Source organism: Maylandia zebra, linkage group LG23 (assembly GCF_041146795.1).
Source record: "Maylandia zebra isolate NMK-2024a linkage group LG23, Mzebra_GT3a, whole genome shotgun sequence".
Classification (NCBI taxonomy): Eukaryota; Metazoa; Chordata; class Actinopteri; order Cichliformes; family Cichlidae; genus Maylandia; species Maylandia zebra.
The window spans coordinates 30875759-30896543 of NC_135188.1; the positions used below are offsets into that span (position 1 = coordinate 30875759).

General features: G+C 39.9%; 1 protein-coding gene across 4 annotated transcripts in view; it reads left to right on the forward strand.

Annotated features, from left to right (window-relative positions):
- ncam2a (neural cell adhesion molecule 2a) overlaps positions 1–20785 on the forward strand; it is a 457910-nt gene that overhangs the window by 412474 nt on the left and 24651 nt on the right. For all 4 annotated transcript variants that reach the window (XM_004570150.3, XM_023154077.3, XM_014411200.3 and 1 more), the window contains one exon: positions 2575–2749. In XM_004570150.3, the coding sequence (XP_004570207.2) occupies positions 2575–2749 (175 nt within the window). The remainder of the gene's footprint in view (positions 1–2574; positions 2750–20785) is intronic.

The following is a 20785-nucleotide window of genomic DNA, read 5'->3' on the forward strand; positions in this document are numbered from 1 at the left end:
ATGACAAGTTTTCAGCTAATAGCTCGTTGGGATCACTTTGTTGTTGCAAAATACTATTTCATGCCTGTCTCACACTGTGTAGTCTTTGGCATTTTCATAGATTCATCTAAAGAAATGGGAACAAATAATGTGTTTTTGTGGCAGGCTGCTAGTAACAAACTGACAACTTAGTTATTTTCTTTTTACTACGTTGTCTGTTATGTGTAGACACTAGTTCATCCTTTGAGTTGGGGGCCTTTTTATGCTTCAGAGTCCAGTAACTTTAATCTGATTTGGCATAGAGAACCTATAGTGATTGGTAACACTGTTTTCTGCTGCTACACTTTTTAAGTAGATTTCACTTGTTCAATCAATGTATTTTTGTTGTCACTGAGGCTTTTTTAACAATAAACCCATCACAGTTGGCAGATTTTAGAAACTATTTTCAAAATCAAGAAAAATGAGAGCAACAAATTCAGCAGAAGTCAGTGTTTTCTAATAGTTCCAAGTATGTCTTTTTTTTTTTGACAGTCATTAGATGGCACACGATACTGGGAATGCCTTTTCCCTCCACTGGAGTGTGTGTGACTCTCTAGTTTGACATGTTGTGACTGAGTTTACTAGATGATGCTTCTTGAGTATCTTTTTTTCAGCCCCTGTTTCACTCACTTGTTCTAAATGGGGGTACACACGTGAGCAAGTAGTTGATATTGTGTGTGTGTGTGTGTGTGTGTGTGTGTGTGTGTGTGTGTGTGTGTGTGTGTGTGTGTGTGTGTGTGTGTGTGTGTGTTAAAATGCAAAAAGCAGCTTAAACTCACAAGATAAGAGGAGCGACTGAGTTGAGGCCAGGAAGCAGAATAGATGGCACTCGCACAAAAACTCTCCACAGGACTAAGTGGATTTAGGCTGGTCCAAATCTCCTATCTCCCCAGTGCTAATGTGTCCAAGCAGGCATTTCTCTGTCTCATTGAGAAAGCGGCAGAGATTTAAAATAATAAAACCATGCTGCTGAAAAGAGGGTCAGGGAGTCTCAATGAGGCTTTTGGAGGCCGAAAAGGATGCCAGTGAAGATGTTTCACACCCCACTAATCTAATGCCCCTGTCTGGCGTCAGGAACACACAAACTGCTTCACTGTGGATGGAACAGAGAGCCTGAAAGCAGACAGCATTTCAGTAGGGATCGCTTTAGGCAGAAGATTCTTATTTTTATCTGCGGGCATTTATAATTGGAGGTATTGACTCTATTCTGCTACCTCACTGACATCAGACATGACATTGCTGACCCTCATGAAGATTCACCCTGAAAATGTGTGTTTTTGAGTCAACATAAAAGAGATCTTTGCTGATATTTTAAGTATCATCATTTCTTGATTGGAGCCAGACTTTGTTTGTTGTTGTGTTTTGATAAATCCAAACTTGAAATTTTAGGAATGTCGTTGTCAAAATGTACAGAGTAGGTCAGGGGAGAGGTACTAGAGTGCGTATCTATACCGATCTGTAGAACACGGTGGAGGCTCTGTCATGTTCAGGATCTGCTCTCTCAGTTTATGAGGTGGCCATAGAACAGGTTCTCCTAGTTTGAAAGTTAGTGGTTTGCGCTTTGCTTGCTCCAGCCTCCAGTCTGCATGCCTTGCAGAAAATACTGAACCCTCCAATGCGTTCATGGTTGAGTGAATGTGTGTGAAAGTTAGATAGAAGGCACTTAGGTATTACAAAAAGTAACTGTGTGAATGAGTGTTAATTTGTGAATGAGGCATGTTGTATAAAAGCTTTTGAGTGTTTAAGTAGAGTACAAAAGCACTATATAAGAGCTAGTCCATTTATCAATTCTGCCAGTGGTTTGGGAATCTTATCGAAATAGATGGAGTTGCGAATGCAGAAAAGTACAGGGATAGAAGTGGGTTGCAAAGCAGCTTGTAGATTTAGTTGCAAAGTAGCTTAAATGGCAAGCCCTACAGTAGAAGGGACCCGATCCATTGGTTGATGTGAGTTGGCATGGAGATCAGCTGGTCTGCTGGGATTGCTACACAGTTTTTGCACAGACTCGTTAGTCAGGATTTTACAATTCAGATGAAATGTTACATATTTTTAAGTCCTGCACCTTGACTTTTGTAAAATCCCGTTTTTAATGGTTCTCAAACTCAGGGAGGAAAAAATAGCCAAGGAGGTGAGACTAATAAGCACACAGTACAGTTAGCATGCTTTCAGCGCCACGCTCTCAGACTGACTCTTCAGTTTCCAGTGCTTTGTTTGCAGTTGGTTTCTTTATGAAGGCTCGGGAAGGAGTAGAGACAAAAGGCTGAGGCCACAAAGAGAACTGTGTGATACTGATGACAGGCTCAGGATTACTGTTTCTTTATACCTATTCAAACACATCTGTGGGGGCGTTTCACAACCGAGCCTGATTGTAGTAACTCTCAAAACTCCCAGATTAAAAACACAAAGGGTAAATTGCTGTTTATCAAATACAACAACACTTTCGCTGATCGCCTTTGATTCAAAGTGAAACATAGAGCTTTGATTAAAACCAGGTAATAAGGGTGTCTTTTGATACTCTTTATCTTTCTATCCCTCTCTTACCCCTCCCTCCGCCAGGATAAAGAGGAACAGTGGATGACCAAGCTCGTTCCAGGTGCGAAGGACCATGCCTTGCTGCACCCGCTCCAGTGGAACACGAGATATGAAGTGGAAATCACAGCGCGCAACGTGAAAGGCCTGTCGGAGCCCACCTTCTATCAGTTCTTCATGCCACAGAAACCTGACATTACAGGTAAAAGCATGATAGAGGAAAACTTCAGCTTGTAATTTGCCCTTTTTTAACATTTCCACTTTCTCATAGATGCCTTTTTGAGTTGCTCTTAAATGCCTTTTGAAAGTCCCCAAAGAACACTTTTGAACTTGTTGTGTTAAGTGGTGGGTCAGTCGTGCCACTAGAAGGAGCGCTGACGATAACAAAAGCAGGAGAGCAAGATGTTCCAGTCAAGATAAAGCGAGCCTGAAAACGCAGCAGGCCTTGTTGCCGCTTTGCTTTCTGGACAAATGATGCTGCTGTCATCTCAGAAATAGTGCCCTGGCCTCTCCGGCAACAGATTTCTCTCTGTATGATTGTCGAATGGGGTTTAAATCCCACAGAGAAGCACTTTACTCCGAAGTTTTTTAAAGGCGCGTTGAAAAGCTGAGAATTTTTCCTCTGTGAAAAGCCAAAACGTCCTTAGTTTGACAGCCGATTGTCTACATTTGGCCAGTTTTTTGAAGGCATAAGAAAAAGTGAGCAAACAAAACAACTAACTGGAGAGTTTGGAGAACAGATATTAAGTGTTAGAGCAATACTCCACAAAGTGAAAGAAGCTGTAAAGGATGAACTATTCAAACTAGTAATCTCTAACAGGATCATGCTCCCAAAATATATTGTACTCGGATAGCGATTTCCATTATCAGGATCACGTTTTCAAACGATTAAGGGAAGAGTGTTTTGTTTTTTTACAGGAAGCTTGAGCAGCAGCCTTGACTTCAGTGCATTAGTGCAGTCCCCTTTAAAACTGCTTCAGGGCTTGTGCACACCAGTGCTTAGTCGAGACCACAGGTTTTCAAGCTGAGAGACAAGACGCACACAGTTGCATGAGGTGAAAGGGACAGGTGGATGTCGGTGTCCCAAAAACAGAAAGACTATAAATGTGGCCCATTTAGCGACACAGTCAGCAGTTCCAGTGTTCACAGTGATCGCTGGGACAGCATTGGACAGTATCTTTTCTATACAAATGCTGTTGAAATAATAATGAAGTAGTTTGCTTATAGTATTCCTTTTGAGTCTTTATAGATGAAAATAAGAAAAAGATGTCTTTCACTTTGTTTTCACGATGCTTCGCCTTGGAGTAACCCATCTGCTTCTGTCTGCCTACCTGAGGCTAGTGCTACATACGCTGAAGTCCTGATGGGGAAAAGAGAGTTGTTTTCTGCCTGTGAAACTTGAGCCATGCTGCTAAAAACATGGTAATATGATGGAGCAGTAAAAGTGGATGAAACTTGGATGTGGAAAGCACCTGTGGTTAAATTCGTTTCAACTTAGGTTTGTTTAGAAAGCACCAATTAGGAGCAGAGTTGCCTCAAGGGGCTTTATATTCTAGGGTAAAGACACTAGAATATTAGAAAGGCAGCACAAAAGACACATAGACAATATAGGAAAAAGCCAGAGTTTCATAATTACTAATGATTAAAATGATTAATGGTGTATAAACCAATGGAGAGTGAGAAGAAGTGAGTGAAGAAGTGTTCAGTGCAGCATGGGAAGCTCAAAGCAGCCTAGGCTTAATGCAGCATAACTAAGGAGAGGTTGAGGATCATATCATCCAATGCTAACTATAAGCTTTATTAAAAAAGGAAAGTTTTAAGCCTAATCTTAGAGTAGAGATGTCTGTCTCCCAAATCCATAATGGGAGCTGGTTGCACAGGAGAGAGGCCTGAAAGTTGAAGCCTCCCATTATACTTTTAGAAACTCTAGAAGCCAAGATGAAAAACATATGATTTGTCTTTCTAGTCTCTGTCAGTAGTCTCACTTCAACATTTGAATCAACTGAAAGCTGTTCTGGGAGCTTTCAGAGCCACCTGATAATAATGAATTACAGTAGTCAAATCTAACTTTTTTTTTTAGGATCTAATCTCAGAAAATGAACAACAACAATTCTGCTTAGAAATCATTGGAAAGAAGTCCAGAACATGTCAGTCTCATGTGTTTGGACATTCTATTCAAATGTGCCTGGATAAAATGCAAGCAGGAACTAAGGGAAAATTTAACATATTTAATGTTGTTCCAATTACTGGCCAAAAAAAGAACCTAAAATGTAAGGGATGTAAATATTTCCCAACATTATAAACTGAGCGGTGGTTATAAAGCAAATGGCCAAAACAAAATTTCTTGTAATGATGGCATATCAAAAAATAGCATTTGGAGAATAGTCAGCAATCTAACTGTAGATTGTAGCCACTCATCATGCAAAAATGCCAAGTATTTTCTGCTTTAAGATTTGTCACCGTAAAGAATGTGCCTTGTATTATTGTATTTGCCCTTTTGGCATTTGGCCAAACATGTCAAGATGCTAATATTGTTGCTTTTTGTTTTTATCAGAATTATATTTTTTGACTGTTCTTATTTATGCTTTCACCTCAAGGTTCTTGTAAATGTATCACCGTTCTCCTGTTCAGGTACTCTGACTGTCGGCATCCTTGCTAGGGCTTCATTCTCGTCTGCTCTAATAAACAGCACAAGTATTACAATCACACCACGGTTCGCTTCAAAGAAACCCAGCAGAGCACGAGTGAAAATACCCTCAGGCTGTACTTTTCTTCTCTAAAATATCATTCTTTTCTTCTTGTTTTTTCTCGCTGTTTATCTTATGGTCCTCCTGTGGTGCTGCTTTGCAATTCTGCTGAAATTCATTGAGAATGGAGCGCAGATGGAACGTCTCTAGTCGAGCTCGCTTCTCATTTGAAAGAGCGACACGCACACGGTTACATAAGCCAATATACAGACACAGATAACTTCTTCAGCTCTTGGTCTTGGGTATTCTTATGTTGAGACTGCGCTGTTCTGCTGCATAACAGTGTATGTGCTTGTTTCTCTCCTGATAGTTTGACTTGAGCCTTCTTGTTTTTTTGTTCGGGGAGGGCAAAAAAAGCTAGAAAATTCTAAAGACAAAGATGGTTACAGCTACTGCAGCATCTTCTGTGTAGTATTCATTTAGATTTTTTTTTTCTTTTTGTTTGTTCTAGGTTTATCTTTAGAAATAAATAATTATCTTTTGATTGGAAAATTGTTATGATTTACTGCTAGTGTTGACTAGCAAGTTGAGCTAGCTTCTATGACTGTGACTGTTTCTTAATTGTGATACTATTATTGTATGATACACACTATGCAAGTACACTATGTAGAGTACTTGTATAACATGTGAATTTAGTGAGAGTAGTGCTGTCTTAAACTGAACAGCAAAATGCTCACTCGAAGTAACAGCTGCAATTTTGACCAACTATTTTGCTAGCTGTAGTATGTTTTTAACATATGCAACTTAACCCTTTAAGACCTACCATAGAACCAAGTCCGCCAGAGCTTATATTATATTTTTACATGTTGTGGAGCCATTTTTTGGAGCATTTCAAGTTGCTATACATCAATACAACCATTATAGCCCAAATTTTAATAATGTCTGCATTAAGTGCATAGTAATTACATACATTGCAAAAAAGGGGCGACCGTAGCTCAGGGGGTTGGGAATCGCATCTGTAACCGGAAGGTCGCCGGTTCGATCCCTGGGCTCTCTGTCCTGGTCGTTGTGTCCTTGGGCAAAACACTTTACCCTACCGCCTACTGGTGTTGGCCAGAGGGGCCAATGGCGCGATATGGCAGCCTCACCTCTGTCAGTCTGCCCCAGGGCAGCTGTGGCTACAACTGTAGCTTGCCTCCACCAGTGTATGAATGTGAGAGTGAATGAATAGTGGTATTGTAAGGTGCTTTGGGTGCCTTGAAAAGCGCTATATAAATCCAATCCATTATTATAAAGTCCACTATTTAGATTGAGAAAAGTTTATATAATTATTTAGCCTTGTTGTGCAAACAAGCCTGCATAACTTAATAAATATAGAATTTGAAAAATAACAAACCTAAAAAGAAACACTAGGTACGAGATACATGAGTATGACTACGATACGGTGATACTTTTGGTAAACAACCATTTGACTAACATCTGTCTCACCTGCTCTTGTTCCACCTCTGTTCTGTCGTCATTCTCTCTCTCCCTCTCTGTTCCTCTCTCTCCCTCTTTGTGCTGACAATCAAGCCAAACACCAACATCATCAAATATACAGTTGAAACCAGATATTTACAAACTCTTCAGGTAAAAACACAAACACTTTTTTAATTGTAACATCAAATCAGACTAAATGTTTATTTTTTTTTAGATTGATAAATATAAAAAACATATTTGTTAACTTTAAGAGTAAAGAGAGAAACTATCAATTGTAAATGGCACCAAATTGTATTCAAAATTGAGCCACACTTATGGAGCTCCACAATTCTTTTCCTGGTGTTTTGGTTGACATCTCTTGATTTTCCCATGTCAAAGAAACAGGCTCTGTGTTTTGCCTTATATGGATCCACAGGTGTTACGTCCCCTGGCTAGTCTAGGGGGTTGAATGGACGAACATAAAGGTGGATAGTGAAGGAGGAGCCAAGATGATAACTTTAAAAGGTTTATTTAATGCTGGTGATGAGATTTGGGTTCAGACTGAGGTATAACTTCAGGGAGAGCCAAGGCCAACGTAACAAACAAAACATCCCAGATGTAAAAATAAAAGAAACTTACCTAACTCCAAAGAAAACAAAATACACAACCTATAACCATAACCTACCTAACAACACATAAACAGGAGAAAACGGGATGTCAAAACAAAAGGCAGCTCTCCCCTACAAGCAGTCTGAACATGAAAACAATGCACATACAAATCACAAAGGCATGCAAGCCTGTACAGGTATGGCAACCAAAATGGCCAGAGGGCACAGAAGCACAGCTCCACAGGCCTTAAGTAGTGCTCTGCTGATTAACAATTAGCCGGACTCTGAGCAGCATCCAATCAGGACAGAGGAGGTGGAGCCTAGACAAAAAGAGTTAGGCTGTATCCCAATACAGGGTCTGCAGCCTTAAAGTACGCAGTCTCAACGATCCTCAAGGGCCGCGTACTTAAAGACCGCTAAGGCCGGAAGTGCGAGGCTTGTGAAATGGGACGGTCTAGCCTCCGTTGCGCTGCCCAGGTTGCCTAGCAACCATGATACTAACAGCTGGAAATGTTTCATACAGCTTTGTTTGACAGAAATGAAGGAGAAAATCATTTGTTCATTTGTTTGTTTGTTTCTACATGAGCTTTGATCATTCTCTGTAAGATGAAGGTCAGCTATTAACGCGTATATTTTAAAGTAAAGGCTTTAAAACCAAGTTAGTACAAACGTCACTAATGTCACATAACTTTGCCGACATGTGGCCAACAGTAATGTTTTAATGTTCTTCGTTATTAAACATTTGCACATAAATAAGTGACATAATATTCAGTACTTACTTAAAGTTTACTCTTCGGGCGCCCCTCATCCGCCGTTTTTTTTCGGCAAAATTATCCACACCCACCGCCGCGCTATGCATTCTGGGATATATTGGGCCATGAAGCCACGTCCTTAAAATTCAGGGAAATGAAGGACGCATTTGAGGGCCGCATTTCGAGCAGCCTTCGAATTGGGACAGCCTTCGTCGCGTCGCTGTGACGTAATCGGCCTTAAAATGCGGTCTTTAAGGCTGCAGACCCTGAATTGGGATACAGCCATGGACTCTACTAACCTATCAGAAGCTTCTTCAGCTCAGAATGGAATCGTCTGGAGTTTTCTTATTAATTAACAATAAACTTAGTGTATATGTACTCCTAAATTTGATGAAAGTGAAAAGAGAGACAGCTCTCTCTCTCTCTCTCTTTATTCTGACATTTAACTAATTCAAAAGATATTTCAATATTTATTTATCCAAAACAAAACAGGTTTACTCTAAATTGATGTTGTACAGTAAAAAAATGTTCTTGTGTTTTCCATAAAGTGTATGTAAGTATCTGGTTTAAACTGTGAATATACTGCTGTGTATTGAAATTCCTCCTGTTTGCATTGAAATATACTGAACAACATACAAAGCATAATATCTAAAATAACATTTTCCATATTGCACTACCATAGTTTTTTCTTTGAAAGAAGCCCCTTATGTCCATTCTTGTATATCAGTACATTACTATGGGCTCAAAATGTGGTCATAATTATTTTGTACTTGTAAATCAGGATTTGTATGTGTGAAAAGAATTTGTGTGTGCGTAAAAAAGATTTGTGTGTGGACTTGGCCAAAAAGAAAAAAAAAAAAAACCCTGCAAGTTACAAGTACGAACTTTGACCCTATTTTTCTTCCTTTCATCTGATTGGTCAATGTCATGTCAATCACAAATGTAACAATCCAATCGGAGAACAGATGGGGTTGGCTGTCGGAGGGGTGCTTTTTTTGAACTGCAGGTCTTTGAAGGGAATAAATGCCCTTTTACATGAAAAACCCAGCGTTTTCCTTCATCACCACGAAGGAAAACAGTCTGTGGTCGTCTGAGTTTGGTGGTTTCTGTGTCACAGGTCTACGTGTTTAATACAGGGACTTCCACAGCCTTTTCGACAGCGCTGCGGACCGCGGGGGGACGGCGACGACGACAGTGTTTTGGAAATGACAGTCTTCATTACAAAGCTTTCTTCGTTATGAATTAGCATACATGTTTTTATTGAACATTTGAAGAACTAGCAAAAAAAACAAACTCTTGTAGAGGACATAAAGTCAGAGATAGAAACGACAAGCAGCAGGTGCATCTAGTACAGGTAGCTGCAGCACTTCCTGCATCCGATGTGAAAGGACTTTTATGCTGCGCACTGTGACTCACAGCAATGGTCCCGGGTCAGCCCTGACTTTGTGTTAAACTAATCCTAAAGTAATAATGGTATTTCTAACCACTGATATAACACAGATTTATCCTTTCAACAGCTGCTGAAAGTTAGGGGACCTAGCTGCTATCGGATATTTATATAGAGATCCTCCAGCTTCAAACTGTATCACCCTTCAAGGACCTGCAGTTCAAAAAAGCGCCCCTCCGACAGCCAAACCCATCTGTTCTCTGATTGGATTGTTACATTTGTGATTGACATGGCATTGACCAATCAGGTTAAAGGAAGAAAAATAGGGTCAAAATTCGTACTTGTAACTTGCAGGGTTTTTTTTGGCTAAGTCCACACACAAATGTTTTTTTACGCACACACAAATTCTTTTTACACATACAAATGTTTTTTTACGCACACACAAATCTTTTTTTTTTTACACATAAAAATCCCGATTTACAAGTACAAAACTGATTTACAAGTACAAAATATATATGACCACATTTTGAGCCCATACATTACTGAAACTGATTTATTTAGCCGTGGAGGGTAACAACTGAAAATATGAAATAAACACACATGTAAGCTAAGACTCTCTAAAGCAGACCTTCCCAAAGTGTGGGGCCCGCCCCCTAGGGGGGGGCGCAGAGCCATTGCAGGGGGGGGTGCGGCATGAAAAGGAAAAAAACAAAAAACAAAAACCAACGCTTGGACACTGCTAGCACTGGGCGCCTACAGAAACGCAAAGCAGGAGATGAAGCATCGCTGAATATGTTTCCAAACCAACTTCATTCTAAGCCAAAGACTAGAAAATATGGTGAAGCATATCTTCCCTTTGGTTTCACCTGCACAAGTGCCGAGGTAGGTCTCCCCTGCAAAACTGGTTTTCCCTTTGTCAGGAGCAGCACTGGGCTCTCCAAATCATGGACAAACAGTATCCCACATTCTTAATTTTTAGTTCACAAACACTTGTTGTAATGATTAATTACTCCTGACATTTTGGAGATGTTAGCTCTTTATACAGTAAAGTTACAGTGGGATACAAATAATATGAGGCTGATCCTGCCACGATTTGTTCCCCCTGTCTAAATCACGGACAAACAGTATCCTACAGCTGTTTATGTTTTTAAACCCATTTTGGTTTTAAAATCTCAGTTTTCGGTGATTCGAAACGCTGTTTACGTGTCGACGAAACAGCTGTGTTTTCAAAAATACCCGTGTAGGTGTGGACGTAGCGTAAAAGAGTTAGTAGTTTATTTTCCTACTACCTGCAGATTACTTGTATTTGCTTAATTGTTTTCTAAATGTTTGAGGTGTGAAATAAACCGCAATGGAGCAAAATATGGGTGTGTGTGGTTGGAGGACGTGTTGGTGCGTGCGTGTGCGCGGGGTGGGGACATTTTTCTGTAAAACAAAGGGGGCCCAACGAAAAAAGTTTGGGAACCACTGCTCTAAAGCAGCGGTCCCCAACCCCCGGGCCTCGGACCAGTATCGGTCCGTAAGTCGTTTGGTACCGGGCCGCGAGAGTTGAGGCTCAGGTGTGAAATGTATGGTTTTCTGGGTTTTTATCAGTTTTCAGCGTTATTTTGTTATCGTTTTTATCGTTTACTCGGTTTTCCTTGGTCTTTTCACGTGTGTTATGAATAAATTTTCTTTTTTTCGGTTACAAACCTTTGACAAACCTTTGACAACACATAAATTAAATTTTCCTGAAAGGGAATAGGAACATTGAACACACATAATCACAAAACAATGCCACAAGTCTGTTAGCCTAACGTTATTGTTTAAAAACATTACTACTTTTAGCTAGCTAAAACTCTAGCTTTTAGCTAACTACAGTGTTTTGTTTTACTAAATCCTCCACAGTTTGTTAAACATGCACTTATGTAAATGCACACATGCACAGTAAAGCAAAAATATCTTTGAAGTGTATAACATGCAACATGGATACACTTTGAAGCTGGAATATATGTGAAGCGATACAGAAACATAAAAATGTTTTTTCTTTCATTGATCCCATGCAGGCGTACAGACCCCAATTTCACATGTGATTTAAAAGAAAAAAAAAAAATCAAAGGACGGCTGCTTCAGTGTTGTTTTGCTTTCTTCTCGGAGCCTTTTACCACATCCATTTGTGCTATTTTGGATGTTTGCCTCTGTCATTATTGCACTGGCTAAATAGCCTGTAAGAGTGTGGGCTTCTTTTCAAACAGCAAACAAGACAAGGGAAACGGCAAGCTTAAGGCGGGTCACTTCGATTGGCTGTCCTATCTTGTTAGGTGCATCGTGGGAAAGAGCCTGGGAGAGAGAAGAGGGTGAAATTGGGAAAAAACACTTTTCCTCCTAATGTGTTTGTTTGAAAGAATAAGTCGGCTGAGCTTTCCATCTACGAAGGCAATAAAGGGGCTTACAGTAGACACAGAGGGTAGGAAGCTGTCGTGTCCCGCAGCAAGGACGGAGCAGGATTTTCACAGAGAACTCAGTCATTTATCAAACATTGTCTCTTGGTTATATTTCACAGGACACTCTAATTACTCCCATTTCTAAACCACTGACCCAGTCCAGCTGATAGCTTGGGTGTATCTGTTTTAAGGTTTAACTTTCATTGACCAAAAGCATCTTGATACTTCCGGACAAAATCATATTGATTTGATCATACAGCTTTAGCAAAGAAAAAGGGAAAGACTCCACCTTTACATTCTCTGCTTCAGTGACTTAAAGTAGACATAAAGAAGTCCATCTATCCCAATGAACAATATTAGAAGTGAAATCTCTCCTAGTCTCAGTTGCGGCCCATCTTTCTAATTGTTGTGTTTATTTCTTTTTTTTTCCCAAAACAGAAAATAGGGTCAGGCTATATCGGTACTTTCTATCTCCCAGTAGCCATTCTCTCCTCAGTTCTCTCTCGGTGTGTTATGCAGCTACTGTATTCAGTAGGTGTTTTCTTTTTTTCCTCCTCATCCATCTGCTTTCTCCATCCTATTTTAGTTTGTAAAAGGCTGAATAACCTTCTTCACGTCCTGCTTACAGAGAATTCTTTAAGAAAAACACCATTGATTGCAACACTTTTCAATTTACTCCCTTTCCTTTCCATCTTTTTATTTTATTTTAGTTTTTTCTTTCAAACGAAAATATTTTTTTTCACCTTCTCAACCACTAAGCTGTCCTTCTTCCCTACCCAGTTACAACATTGTCTCTCTAACACCAGTTTGTATTTATTTATTCTTTTATTGGCTTGTCAACCAAACTGCTTTCTTGGTGGAGAGATTTTTTGCAGTCTCCTTTTTCAAATGCATTTAGACGTTTACACAATGGCTTGAAAGCAGCGCGAAAACAGTTGAATAGTGAAAATCACTGATTGAAAGCTTCTGATCCCAGTCATGTTTCTGTTGGTCAACTTGGGAATGAGAAAAGGCTGGATTTTGGAATTGCTACATTAATGCATAATTTCTGTTCAATCTAAGCTCAAGCTCCAGCTTTAAAACTCACTGCTCAGTAAACGCGACCATAAGATAAGATATGATAACTCTTTTTATTTCATTGCACAGTCACAATTAGTACAGTAGTACAGTGAAATTGGAAAACTGTCCCACATGTTTCCCATGTTATTTTATAGGCACGTTGTCCCACATGTCTATAAAATAACATAAAATAAAATCCTAAAAACAAAAAGCATAACTGTACCCAAGTTATGCTGTCAGAAGCAACACCTTCTGGTTCCTGTTCCCTTAAAGCTAGCTTTCTTTTGATTGGCTGCCCTTCAAAATCAAAAGAATTGAACACAGCTCCACTTGCGCTCACAGCCAGACCTGTGTACCTGCGATCACCATGTAAACGATTTCCGCATTTGTCAGAACACAGAGCCAAGAGTAGAAACAAAATATCCAGAATTGTGTTTAGAGAAGTCTAAAGTCTGAGCTTTTAGATCATGGATCATGGAGTCAACCACAAACTCCTCTGTATACCAAAGTATTCTAGAGTGAAATGTGGGACCATCTGTCCAGCAACTAAACTTGGCTAAAGACTGGTCAAGAAACAGGACAATGATCCCAAACACAGCAGCAAATCAGACGAAATCATGACTAAAACAAGAAAAAAGATTCAAGGTGTTGCAATGACGCAAAGTCCAGATTTTAATCTGATCGATGCTAATTTAGGCCCTTAAGAGAGCTGTGCATAAAAAAGTGTGCACAAACTTTAATGAACTGCAGCAACACTGTATCACAGAATGAGACTAAAGTCCTGCACAACAATATGAGAGACTAATAAAGTCACTAAGAAAATGATTACTTCAAGTGATTGCTGCTAAAGGTGGTTCTGCAAGCTACTGAATCAATCAGAATTACACTGATGGCTGCAAGGCAAGTGACAACAGATGGGATTCCACCAGTATGTGTTCCCAGATAACACAAAGCCTCAAACGTTAGTCACAGGCCTACAAAATAAAGAATGGAAACTAAATAAACAGTAAACATTAGAAAAATCTTTTGGTTATTTGTTTATTCTGTGATCCGAGGCTGTACTGCAATGATTTTAAATGACACAAGTGTTAGCAGTCGCCAAGGTTACACACGGACTAACAGAAAAGAAAATCATTTTAATTAGGTTCGTGCTTGTGGAAATAAATGAACATGACTGTTATTGCTTACTGTGAGTAATATTTTATAATAATACTTTCATTCATTCATGTAGACATGATAAGCTGTAAACTTTGGTGACACTAAAACAGGCTTCTCTGAGTCCCATAATGCATCATGTCATCAGTGCCTCATGCTGTGGTGCATATCAAACAACCAAGGGCCAATTTAAGAGTAATAACAGCATTTTATTGCTTTATTTTATGCATGTTCTTTGTAACCTCGGAGTACACCAGATTGACACATAGGACTATAAAAAAAGAAAACCTTTTCTAACAGAAGGCATTGTTTTTATTTGTTTTGTGTGGAAAGCGACTAAAGTCACATAGGCTTTTACAGTAATTGCACCTGGCACCGATCGCTGTACTCTCGCTTACATAAAAAAGAAAAAAATATGACACGATGATGCCCGAGTATGCCTAAATCTGCCCCTGCGGCCTGATATAGTCTGACACTGCTTGTGTTAAGCTTTGTTGTGGCTGCCGCATTTCTTTCCTGGCTTTCGCTTTCTTCTCTTTCCAGTCATGCGCCATAAAAAGCTTTGATAGTAACAGGCATCATAGATTTTGTGCGTAATAATCTCATCAAAGCACTTGAAGAAATAATCTAGGCAGCACTCTCTCCTCCCCCGTGGAGCTCAAATGAAACTTCTTCCTGGAAGTGTTGCCAGCAAATCAAAATGGGAAATGAATACTTTTATAGCTGCCCGTTACATAAATCAAGTCTTTCATCAATTTTCAAAATGAAAGCCAAGCAGTGTAATGAAGAAAACTATTGTTCAATCATTTAGTGTGTAAAAATGCAACTTTCTCAACACGATCACTTGCTGTTACTGCTGATACTGAACCAGCTGATACACTTCCCAATATATATTTGTGAGATTAAAAGGAGCATTATAATAAAGCATCATTTACATTATGTTTACTAACTGCAGTCTCTGAAGTCCTTGCTCAGTTTTTCTCCATATGAAAGTGGATTGCTTCATTTGGTATAATCAGTTGAAGTACTGTTGCTCTGAAACTGCCACTCCAAAATAACAACTGCATCTGCTGCTGAATGTGTGGCTGGAAAGATTGTCAGATTAAAGCTGAAAATTCAGACTGAAGTTGACAAAACTGTCAGACATCAAGAGATGTACAAGCAAAGCTGACCCGCAGGGATTTTAATTGTAAAAGCTTTAATCCAAGACCTACATTTGTTTGCCTTGTATAAAATGCACCACAGTCAATATACGGATTGTAATACTTACTGGGGTATAGAAGGCCAATATAATAGGAGATCAATGGTGGTGTTTACGTGTTTACTTCCTCATTTATTCATGGAACAAAGATAATCCTGTCGAGAAAGATTGCATTTCCGAGGGAGCACTTTTAACATCAGACAAAATTGATGTCAGCTACTGCAAAGGAAAGCGAGCAGGAACAATGGCTCACACAGATGGTTTATGGTGTTTGAAGACTGTCTGATCTTTGTTTTGCCCGTGACCAGGGATTAAACTAGGATTTGTAGTTCCCATAGGTGTACATTTGTGTGCGCGTAGCAGCAATGACAAAATTCTTATACATACAAAGACTTTACATTTACATTCAGAACTGTCCAGAAGGGATGATGTCGCTTCACATTACCTATAACAAAGTCCGGTCTGGGTGGACATCCCTCTGCTCTGGATGTGGCAGTGTGCAAACGACCAGCTATTGACAAAACCTTTCAGTGAGTGCACTCTCTAGTGTATCAGTGTCGGTTGTAATGGCGCATTACTATAGATCACTGAAGGAGAGAATAGGCATGCAAATAAATAAATATGCACAGACTAGCCTTTTTAATCACTAAAGTGCAGTGGCATTCAATTGCATTCTGAAATACTGTGCAAAAGTCTTTAACCACAAGTGATTTCTTTATATTTTCTTGGGAAATGGATAAAAGGTGCAGCAACATGGAGCTGATCTGCAAAGAGGCTTTTGGGAAAATCCTTTTCAATCATCCAAGATTCCCAAGTTTTAACATTTTATATATTTTTACGCTACAATTGCAGTTTAGATATTGTTAATCACACACAGGCTGAACCAAGTTAGGACACGTTAGCCACGTTTGCTTTTAATCTGCATTTGATCAATGGGCAGGCACAGATAATAAGACTATATATGCATGTGTGAATGTTGGTGTCTCTGAATCCACTTGAATTGTGAGATTAATACCTGTTGTGGCACCATTTCCAGTGTGTCACTAAAACATTTGGCTTTCAATATGGTAAAAAGTACTTGGGTAAAGAAACCATCTCCATACACTTAAATCTGCATGTATTGTCCTTGATGTCAGTTATTAATTTTTTTTTTTTTTTTTAAAGATCCTTTTGAACATTTCAAGGATATTGAGTCTCAGCTCCAAACACCTTCTAAGGACAGATTCTGTTGGGAGAGAAAGAAAACACTTGATATTCACAAAGTTAAGTTTCTGAAAGCCCTTTTGGCAGAAAAAAAATATAGAAGTATTTTCAGAAATGATGCCTGATTGCAACCAGCTTGTATGGGCGATATCCCAACTCTAGTCAAGAAAGATCTTGTGGACTTGGGGAGTCGGGATGCTGAGAACTGTGAGGGAACAGTCATGAATCAACACTGCACTGTTAAAATACTATTTAGATACCGAAGCTGGGATAGGAGGGCAAAGTGAAGAGAGGAAAAACAATGGAAAAGAAGCCAATACATTGTTAACCAACAACAACAGCAGGAAGTGACTGTTGGTGGTGAAGTACAGCAAGATTCAGGTGGGGTCTTGTAGGACCTTCAACACTCAGGGGTTGCATGGCATTGTAACCTTTTGGCTTTTAAACTTTTGTTCATGCATAGGAAACTGCTTAAGCAGAGTTTAAACTTTGAATTGTAACTGCAAAGATCAAGGTACAGACACTTGAATTACTCCTTAAAAAGCCATAACCCCAGACAGCAGCAATTACAGAAAAGGAAGCTGAATTTCTTTGAAGTCTTTTGAGGTTGATTGTTAAGGATGCCATATTCTTCGAACCTAAGAGTAATTTCCCATGGTTTTTCATTTCCTCTACGCTGGCACTTGAGTGCACTTGAATCGCATCAGGGCTGATCTGCTTCCTCCTTGAAAATGGACGGAAAACAAGAACCCATCCATCTCTCGCGAACTAGAGAGGATTTAATTATAATGTTGAGTTTTTTGAGGATGTCCTCAAAAAAACTCCCCTTCTCCACTCCTCGTCACATCGCAAAGTGAGCACTTAGGAGGAAGACTTGCTCCCCTCCACAAATGATGTTTATCGCAGCCTGCTACCTTCTTAATCAATGATTGCCCGTTTGGTCATCATTAATTGAGTCACTTTCTCATAGATCCCATCTAGAGACAGTCAATCACTGGTCAGACCTAATGAGTTTGTATTGTCAAAGATGTGTATGAATGGCTTCAGGTGCCACGCAAGCAGCTGGATGTCTAGCCACCGAATGGTACTAATGGGCCTATATATCAACAAGTAATCGGAAGAAGGAAGTAAACTAGTTAATAGAGCAGAGAAATAAGAATTAATGAACACTGGGTGTGCAGAAGTCGAAAGTTTTTGAAAACTTAAGTCTTAAAAAACACACAATTGTTTTTTTTACACAAATGCTTTGGGGAAAATGTGTTGCTAAGTTTTGCCAGGTAGCTGCAAGATAAAAAGAATTCCTTACTTTAACATATAAAGTAGCATCTATGCAGATATGAACATATCTTGAACCATTTAAGCATCAATTTGGAACTCAGATCTTACATATGGGAATAATTCACATGCTGTCCTTTTTAGAAAGCATAAATTATTTCTATTTGCATACAGTAACAGATAAAAATGTTCAGGGTCAGCATTATCAACCCTCTGAAATGTTGACCTTTTGAACTGAGCCATAGCACAAACCACTACTGTGAAATGATGTGCTTTAACTTTGTAATGCTCAAAACTTGTAACATCAAGTTAACAGTGTGAGTTATCTTCCAATTTACACACAGTATAATAACAAGCCTGGTAGGATGATTTCAAAGACACTGGACAAAAGACTAGTGAGAGATGTTTTTAAAAACTAGGGATGTGCACGACTAGCCGCCTAATGGTCACTGTTGTCACTGGCCGGGACCAGACTTACTAGTCATTTAATGTAATTGTAAAAGTTTTAATTGATGCCCAATGACGATAAATCGTGTCTTAAATGTTATGCAGCTATCTCCCACCAGATGGCGCATTGTTTTTGAGAAGCGCCACTAATCTGTTAATGGAGGTCTGGGGCCCGTTCTTCGTACATCGCTCACTACATCCAAGATCAAATGACACATCCAAGACCAAACCATCGCGCTAACCGTGAGCTCGCTAATCCGGTTCCCCGAACACACCTGCTGTTGACGATTAGTACAGCTGGACGCAGTAATGTGACATCACTGGGTGTCGTAAAAGGGGCTACGCATCGATAGTGGAAACATTGATCGGCAACCCTCTGGTCGGCGAAAATGTCGACGGAGCGCGCTCGGCTCGGTATTTTTCGGCAGCAGAGCAAGAACTCTTGAGTGAGGGATTTCAGGAGTTTCAGAGTTTAATCAGAACGCAAGGGAACACTGCAAAGGCTGCAAAAGCAAGGAGAGAGGGCTGGCAGAAAGTTGCTGACAAATTAAACTCGTAAGTAATTTAATAATAACAATAATAATGGAGTGGATTTATATAGCACTTTTCAAGGCACCCAAAGCGCTTTACAATGCCACTATTCAGTCACTCTCACATTCACACACTGGTGGAGGCAGCTACAGTTGTAGCCACAGCTGCCCTGGGGCAGACTGACAGAAGCCAGGCTGCCATATCGCGCCATCGGCCCCTCTGGCCAACACCAGTAGGCGGTAGGGTAGATTTATCATATCACACTATATTATCCAATATTATATTACATTATATTATATTATAATATGTTATATTATATCCCCTTTCACATTAGAGCCACAACAGGACCCACTAGAACATGGGAACAGGTAAAAGTGAAATATAAGAATATTCTACAGAATGGTAATATTTATCACTTATATTGCTTTTCGTCTCTTGAAAAGAGACCCTGGAATGATCTGTTTGTTTATAACAGCAACCAAGAAAAGGGCAGAGCAAAAAAAAGACAGGTGGTGGTCCTGCACCCCCTCGTCAACAAGTTGGTTAAGTAAATAATATCCTCACGGGAAAATCGATATCTCTCTATGAGCACACTGTCGCGCTGAGCTAACGGATCCTGTCTGTCCCGCAATATACGCTGAATTCTGAAAACTCTCCTTATCAATCTTGCACCTTCCGCAATGGGTGGCTCGCGTATACGGACAGGACATGGCTACGACAGGCTTCCCAAATCCACCTTCGCTTTTATAGCCGTGGTCTCCCATCTTGATTACACAAAGTAATTTGCAATTGCTACTCTGAAATATGAATTACATCTGTAATAATCACATACATGTGATAGAATGTTAATAGTACATTTCCCTTTTTTAGGAAATGACCTGTATGTATCTGTGTGAAATCAATAAAAGGATCAAGTGCTGCATTGTCTTTAGTTACATTGATGTTATTTATTTATGGTGAAACAGTGGTGGAATATCGCTGTTGCTTTCGTATAAATGAAGCGGACATACCTGCGTGGCCGCGATCTAATCCTGTTTACATAAAGTAAACCTGCTCCCGAGCAGGTTTACGCTTACGGCTCTGTTGCTATGACAGCAAGTCCCGGATGAGCTTCGGGGAACCGAACGATCCAAGATCACGCGAAATCGTCAACAATCAAATCCAGCTAACTTACTTAGCGAGGTACGAAGAACGGGCCCCTGGTCTTTTTGTTTACACTATTAGAATGAGATTGCAGATACAGCGGTCTCTCTTAGCAATAGGGTGAGGACATCAGTCATTCAGGAGAGGTTCAGAGTGGAGCCGCTACACCTCCACATCAAAAGGAGACAGCTAAGGCTGTTGCATCATGGCTAAGGTGTTCTAGCTTGGCATGTCCTACTGCAGTGGTCCCCGGTACCGGTCCGTGAGTCGTTTGGTACCGGGCCGCGAGAGTTGAGGCTCAGGTGTGAAATGTATGGTTTTCAGGATTTTTATCGGTTTTTAGCGTTATTTTGTTATCGTTTTTATCGTTAACTCGGTTTTCCTGGGTCTTTTCACGTGCGTTATGAATAAATCGTCTTTTTTTCGGTACCGGTACTAGTTTTATTTAGTTGTATTTATCCGCGACACCTTAAAGGCCAGTCCATGAAAATATTGTGGGGCATGAACCGGTCCGTGGTGTGAAAAAGGTTGGGGACCGCTGTCCTACTGTACCACGAGGAGGCCTGGCGTAGACCCGGGACATGCTGGAGAGATTACCTCTATAGGGTGGCCTTGGAAAGACTCAATGTTTCCCCAGATAAGCTGGAGGACGCAGCAAGTAGGAGGTCTGGTCTTTCCTACTAATGCTTCCGCAAACTGACTTCAGATAACCTTAAGAAAACAGCAGGATGATCTATTGTTTTGTTATTTTACATTTGAACTTTTATTTTAGTGGCTGTCATTAAATTTCAAACAGTGTGCGTCATTCATAATGCACGGCAACGCGCCACACTTTTCAGTGTTTATTAGTTTTTCAGATGTTAACTTGTCACATGTTAGTAATACATGAGCGTCTCATTTTACATTAAA